Source organism: Protomyctophum bolini, assembly GCF_963924005.1.
Source record: "Protomyctophum bolini genome assembly, chromosome: 15".
Lineage (NCBI taxonomy): Eukaryota > Metazoa > Chordata > Actinopteri > Myctophiformes > Myctophidae > Protomyctophum > Protomyctophum bolini.
The window spans coordinates 32462018-32469934 of NC_137876.1; the positions used below are offsets into that span (position 1 = coordinate 32462018).

At 42.4% G+C, this 7917-nt stretch overlaps 1 protein-coding gene across 1 annotated transcript in view; it reads right to left on the bottom strand.

The window, feature by feature from the left end:
- Nucleotides 1-1170: 1170 nt before the first annotated feature.
- Nucleotides 1171-7917, bottom strand: part of slc25a21 (solute carrier family 25 member 21) — a 125272-nt gene continuing 118525 nt past the window's right edge. The window contains exons 8-11 of the mRNA XM_080783314.1: nucleotides 7610-7774; nucleotides 4275-4456; nucleotides 2468-2520; nucleotides 1171-1953 (exon numbers count right to left, since the gene is read on the bottom strand). Of these exons, the coding sequence (XP_080639440.1) occupies nucleotides 1892-1953; nucleotides 2468-2520; nucleotides 4275-4456; nucleotides 7610-7774 (462 nt within the window). The 3' untranslated portion in view covers nucleotides 1171-1891. The remainder of the gene's footprint in view (nucleotides 1954-2467; nucleotides 2521-4274; nucleotides 4457-7609; nucleotides 7775-7917) is intronic.

Sequence of the window (7917 nt, forward strand, 5' to 3'; positions counted from 1 at the left end):
TTTTATTTTCGTTCGAGTAATAGTACAACTCTAATAGTATTACTTATAATAATGTAATTAAAGATAACTTCATTCAGATTTATTTATTTTTATTTCATTTTCCAGATTTCTTTTTCTTCTTATTTTTAGATTTTCATTGGTGGGCCAGTCATAATGGTCCCGCGGGCCTGATGTGGCCCGCGGGCCTGAGGTTGAGTATCACTGGTTTAGATTGTAATGGCCATATTCCATTGACCTGTTCACCCATGACAAACATATTGGAAGTACACTATATAAATCTCTAATGCAGAATATATTTATTATCAGCATGGGACAACCCAATATAAGCACAACTTCAGATTGTACAATTGCATAATTATTGGGTAGTTCCAAAACTATATCATAGAATTAACACACACATTAATTAATCAAAATAAGTCAGTGAAATCAGGTGTTTATTTGGAGCATCACACACACACACACACACACACACACACACACACACACACACACCTGAGGTTGAGCAACTGGTGTACGTGTGTGTGTGTGTGTGTGTGTGTGTGTGTGTGCGTGCATGGCTGCGTGTGTGTCTAGGGGGTGTATGTGTTGGTGTAAGAGACAGATCAGTTCAGGGAGTGTATGCGTGTGCAGTAACCTCCATTCCTCAAACCTATTTGAATTTCTCGGGGCTTGTTGTTTTAGCTTGCAGTCAGCTATGCTGAAGCACTGACTCATCTCTACAGGGAGAGCAAGAAGACTGACACACCGTTTGGCTAACGCAGCCACAATGGCTGACAGGTTCTCAAACAACAGTGGGCTCTAATGGCGTGGGGTAAGGTGGAGTGGGGTGGGTTGAAGAAGAGGTAAACTAGAGGGAAGTGGCGTGCCTCTATTGTAGCACTGCTGCAATCTAGAAATACTTCTCCCATTCAGTTCATGGTACGTGTAACACAAATGCACGGGAACAGGACACCCATGTGGCGTATTTAGGCCTATACTCATGCATGCACATTAACGCATGTGTGACACGCACGCACGCACGCACACACACACACACACACACACACACACACACACACACACACACACACACACACACACACACACACACACACACACACACACACACACACACACACACACACAGCTGACACAAAACAGACTCCACAAAACTGGGGCAAACAGACTGCACAAATTAAAACTGCTTTTAATTTGGTTACCAATACAGTGAAAAATACAGTATTGATTTTCTTTTCTTCTAAATAAAGCAATTTTTGCTTTGTTAACATAAAGTTACACAATTTGAACATGGTGACGTAACACGTAAGAATAACACACTTTGTACTGACAAATATAAAAATTTAAAGCGTGTATTAAATTACAAATTACTTATATATATCAGGATATACAAGGAAATAGATGATGATCCATTGTGTTCAACTGGACAAAATACAGAATTCAGTAAGCTAAATGTGCATGTTTATTTTATTCTAAATCATTTATTTCGTTTGTCAAGTGAATCCTAACCAAACCTCCACAGAATGCAATCAAAAACACATTGCACATTTAAAAAAGTACTGTAAATGAAATCTAAAAATAATAAAATATACATGTTTTCTTTCTCTGAAGTCCTGAGAAATTGAGTTTATTATGCTTTTTTAGATTAAGACTAGTTTCCCCAACAGCAATTTTGGTTAAACTTTGGAATGCCTTTAACCTTATACAGGTCCATTTTCTACACACTCGAAGTTAAATGAACACTCCAGAGTTTGTAGGCCTATGATTGGCACAATCAAATTGTGTGCGTGCGTGCGTGCGTGCATTGTCCATAATGGCATTGTGCACACTAGATGAAAATGCTTTGGATGGCACAGGTCCAAAGTCCGTATAACACTTCATAGAGTGGGTGGAGCTACCAATTCCGCTGCAGCCATCCAGACATATATTCATAAACCAGCAGCATCACAGCTCCACCTGTGACCAAAGAAACAGGAGAGATAGATTAAATAGGAGGGTCACTGCACTACGACTGGTTTCCCATCACACTCTTCTTTGCAGAGAGTCTACAATCAAGCAAAGTTCTGGGAGGGTCAAATAGTATTTACAGTGAAGAACGCTCAGAGTTTTGTTTCAAACCACCGGATGTTTTTTGTGATATCAACTGTCTTATTATATATCATATCCTATTATTATACGAGACTAAGCTCCACCTATTTGGCTCCAGTGTGGCTTAAAACAAACCACAAAAATGATCTGCAAATATTATTTGGCCCAGGACTTCTTTAGTAGTGAAGCGATTTTTGGAAACCCAGCCCAGACTAATTAATGGAGATTTTCCGTTTGCCAAAATAATGATTTAAAATTGCCCTCCAATTACAAAACAATTATTCAGACAATATTAAGACCAATCTCAGCCACCTGTGTCATGCCACTCAATATGACTCTTTTAATATCAGCAGCCATGAGGGCCAAAATAAATGTTGTTTACCTGGTCCAAGCCTCATTATCTTTGGAACTAATCCCTTGTACAACGCCAAGTATCTGCAGAAGGGAGAAACATGATGTTAAATTATGTAACTGGAATTCAGTATGGCAGTGTACCGGTTATGGGAGACAGAGGAATATGGTTACGTGTGTGTGTGTGTGTGTGTGTGTGTGTGTGTGTGTGTGTGTTTGTTTGTGTGTGCGCGTGCGTGCGTGCGTGCATGTACAATACTGTCTATATAAATGTGCGTGTATGTGTATGGTGGCACAACTGGGTATGTGTGGAGGCGACTGCCTGCCTGCCTGTCTCTCACCCCAGCCAGGTACAGAGCGAGGCCTAATGGCCAGTGGCGGAGGGTACCTGCCCCTTAATGTGTTCAAGGTGATCAGTGGCTGGCCGCCTCCGCCTCGCGCTCCCCGTCCCACTGCCTGCCCCCGCCACTGGTGGCGTTAATAAGGCTCGACCCACTTCCTCCCTGGCTCTCTGTCTGATTAGATTGACCCGCGGAGCGCCGCGCGGCTCGTTAGGGCCTGCTTAACGACGTCTCCCATAGGGACCACTAATTAGCTGCGACTGTGTTGTGTTAGAGCAGAGGGACTGGATGTGGCGGAGGGGGCACCCCCTCTCTGCACCCCTGGAAAGACGGGGCTTCGGTGCCATTTCTGTGGAGCAAGGCCCCTAGGCTCTTGTGTCCTGCACTAACGACAAACATCTCATTGGCCCACATCTAGTGTGTGCACTCCAAGCTCTTATTTCTTTTGTTTCATATCTGATGCTCACTCACACCATTTACTACTGGAGGTATGGATATAAGTTTAAATACATACATACATACCGGTACATACAAACCGATGCCACAAATGGCAGATTCCCATATTGCATGAAGTCATAGAAGAGAATAATATTCCAATAATGCCATTTTGTGATGATAAATATATTAACTAATCTACTCCTTTTCAATGGAGGCTTGGCGGCCAGCTTCTGTCCACAAGCACTTCTGCTGTAGGCAGGGGAAGTAAACACTTTCCATGCAAGTGATGGTAAACACTGGTTGTGGCTGGTATTTGTGTACTTATGGAAAAGCACAATATTAGAATATCTGATTGTCTGCTGAAGTGGTGGTCTTCATTCTTCCAAAAAAGAAAAAAGAAAAACAACAGCAACACAAACAGGCTAATTGTATATAACTTCTGAAGAAGATGGTGAAGCTTATTTAAATTGCAGTACCACTTATGGCGCACAAAGTACCAGTAGCAATAATTTTGGAAGTAGTGGTGAAAATTGTATAGACCTCTCCTATACCAACTTGCCATACCCAAAATTCTACTGAGGGTGCACAAAGTTTCTCCATCAATCAGCACAGTAAGTGGCACCAGGCATGACAAACCCCACTTCCCTTTAAATAGAACACTGAGCAAACCCTGACTTTTCTGGGCATTGATCCACTTATGAATACAATTATATCTCTGAAATAATAAATGTAGCTATATTGTTGAGGAAGTTATGGCAAAAATATATAATTTGTAATTTGTGACCCACAAGATTTCAACTTTGAATTGGTAAATATTAATACTAGTAAGTTTGATTCCTATTAATGTTATGGAGAAAATCTATTTAGCCAATTGTCATGGCCTTTGACTTCGACCCAACTGCCACAAAATGTCATCTAGGGACCATTCTCCACCTTTCATGAAAGTTTCAGTTGTCATTCCAAGCATGTCCATTTCCAACCCAACAAACAAACAAACATACATTACATACATTCACTCTTGCTCCATATAATTTAAAATGAAGTAGGAGATGATCATACCCTTCCTCACGGTATATCAGGGCCATGGACTGGAAACAGGTGCGGTACTTGATCTCTCCTGGTACAGGCTGAGGACCTTGGATACGGCTCTTGGCCACATCGAAGGGAATATTCACACAAGAGGAAATAGTGCCGGATGCCAGGCCAATGACAAATTTCCTCATAAACTCCAAGGTGGGATCCTATAAGATGAGAGGAAAGACGGGTTGAAAAGTGAAACCTGAATTATACAGTACTTCGTTGCAAGCCAGTGCCACGTGCCAAAATAGATTATGTGTTGTGAGCTTGTAGAGCTGCAATGTTTGGTGCATGACACTGCGCAATGTATACATTACACTTGCATGAACACATATCTTTTCTTCAACTGTTTGTGTGGATATATAAATGTATCAAGCTGTATGTGCAAAACCGTTACCTTTCAGGAAAGGGAAAATAATAACCTGTGTTCGAATGCATCCAATGTAGTTGTATAGACAGTAGACACTCTTGTTAAAACCTTTCATTGGTTGAATACTCATAAAACAAGCTTGTGACGCTTTGAGTTTGGAGATTTGTAGATATGTTCACTACTTTTAATTTATGAAAAAACATAAAAAGTTGAAATTGAAGATACAAGGCTTCTGATTTGTATCTTGCATGTCTGTATTCCACATGCATGATTTTATTGGAATGGATGTTTCAGGCGAGGAGGTCTGGTGATAAATCTGGCTGCATAGTATCAAAACGAAAATAGCACGTCATACCTGAGGCAGTGAAATATAGGGTAAAGCGAGCACATGGGGTTGATAAAAGGAAAATCAGAGATAGTAGGAGTTTGTGGCAGGGGGAGAGAGGGAGCGAGTGAGGGTTGGGCGGAGGGAGGGGGAGAGCATGACGGGGTCTTGAGCATATGATTGCAAAGCTGGCATGAAAGCCCTGATCATTTTATGGTAGCGGGGGGCAGATTAGTGCTTCCTGACTGCATTGCGGGTTTCTGATTGGCTGAGCAGAAGCACATGTTCTCTGGTTGAGGCTGAGGGAGAGGATTTATAAACAGGGTTCATGCAGGCAGACTGGGGAAGGCATATGGGGACAATTTGGGTAATTGGGCTGTGACTCGACACAGGGGTATTACTGTACCAAAGAAGCCCAGACTTGGAGAGCTCTGACAGCTAATTGGCCAGGATATTTTTACAAATGACAGCAGCCTCTCTGGTCCAGGCCTTTCTCAAGACGGCTGGACACCCTGAGAGCTGCGCTAAATCAACAGCTAATCCCACTTCTTCTAGTTATTTTTTCTTCTCTCAAGTGAGATGTACACAGGAAAAATCCTCAGTGTTCATTTATCCATTTGTAACTCAGAGAGTGCAGATACAGTATGTAACCAAATGGACCCTTTACGTATCCATCTGTGCAATCATGGAGTTAAATGAACACTCAGGATTCCGCTGTGTATGGGGAAGAGAGGCAGTATGAGTGCATCCATCAAGTGACATGCTAGCAGCCTTGAGCAAACATCTCCTCGCACATATTCACTTCTGAATGACGCTAGTATGCCACATCTCACTCGCATATTCAAATATCTCGATATGCGAGAGGCCGAGACTTTGAATTTGACTACGGACACGTTTGAGTTGCGAGCTCATTGCTCACGTTGCTGACAAAAGTATGTGGAGGGAGCCCATCATCGGCTTGATCCTTGGAGCTGCCAAAGGCCACAGCATTCATTCTATCCAATGTACAGTGGTCATATGTCACATGTATGTCATCTCTCCTGTATACTAGTCTCGTGTAGCCTGGCCAACGGAAATCCCCGCCTACAAATACATCTGCTGACATCTAAATTCAATGTAGTTGAACTGTGTAGAACCGATTTGGATATTGAAATAAAATATTCCATTGCAGAATCAAGGAAAAGACATTGGGGCTGTCGTTCATATTGGGATGGTGATGTGATTTGTTTTCAAAGCAGTGGGCATAGGTTCGTTAGCGGCCATGTCGGCACATGTAGTTCTTGCAACTACATAACTAGATGAGTAAGATGACAGCAGACATACCGCTAGTACGTAGACTATATACCTGTCACTGTCAAAGACCAGGTTGGCCTGGGCCGTGGCTCAGCGGTCCAGGCACCTTAGATGGTAATCCAGTCTGGCAGTGTGCCACGGGTTCGACTCCCAATCCTGACGGCCTTTACTGCATGTCACCCCCCATCTCTCTCCCCATTTCGTGTCAGCCTACTGTCTATCCCTCCATAAAAAATAATAAAATAACATGGCGAAAGCCACAAAAAAACATTAAAAGAAAAGACCAGGTTTACAGCATAAATGGACCCACATTTGTATACTCCGTTATAAATGGATAAATGAACACTGAGGAATGTACTGTGTAAAAGCAATTATATCAGTGCCAGTGGGCTATACATCATTACAATTCATGTATGAGGATGACGTCTCTGTGTCAGCATCATACTTTACTGGAAAAACGTCGAGTTCTGCAGCGATCAGGATACCGCAGCAAATCCCACTGTGAAAAAACGGTACTATTGTCTGCTTCCAATTAGTTCATTGGAGTTAATCTAATGCTCCAGTTTGTACATGTGGAACTGGCGTATGGTAACGTTTCCATTAAACAAAATTAACTTTTGTTTGGGCCATCAGGCCCTCCCGGATGTGTAATCTGAGACTTTGAGGATGTTATGGAGCGCAAACAGACGAGGTATTAGTGGGATTGATCTTACAAGCTCCTCTCTGATTTCCTTCCCCTCCCTCACCACGGTAACTCGGGCCAACCAATCATGCTGTCAAAAACTCGCTATTCCCCACAGGCTAAGTGGTTAGGACACGTGGATATCATATACACAGGAGGTTAGTTCAAAGTTACTTAAGTCCTGTGTGTAGCACAAAGTGTAGAAGATTGCCAGTAACACTTGTCGCGTTATAGGGGCTCCATTGACTGAAATACTCAATGCGTAGTTGGAGTAAGGAAATGGCACCAAAAGGGATGGCTGAACCATGCAGAGTTTGAGGGGTCTCAGTGGGCAGGCCACCCATGCTAAATGTATGTGCTCATGTTACTGTAAAAGACGCAAGAAGTAAGATGCCGTGATGGTTTTAAAAGTCAAAATCAATCACATCAGAATTCTATTGAACGTCATTCACGTTGTTTGTTTTATCATGCTTACTTCCAAAAAGGTTCCTGCTCGCCCCGTCAGACATACAGTTAGTATGGTTCAGTGATTTACCACTTAAGCCTGATAAGTACAGTGGTACTTCAAGGCCAATCAACTAGCTCACAACTCGCTGCGTCACAATGCATTGTGAGCTCGTATATCTGCATAGATTCTGATGTTTTACCGGGCTGGCAGGAATGGCGTCCTTGACATTGAAGTAGAACCCAAAGTAGATCATGTTGAAGACACCATGGCGACCTAGCGTTGACGTTAACCCTTTATTGAGTCCTCGTAGTCCAAAGCCGCCAGAGTTGATGATGTGGCGAGCTTGCCTAAATGCGGAGGGTTGCTGTGTTGGGAGTGAGAGTATATGTCAGAAACAAAACTTTGTCTTCAGTTGTTACCTTGATGCCATGTCAGTTATCACTTATGGACCAAATGTTGATACAGTATACAATATGACTAAATATTGACATTCTTTTCTACATAGAA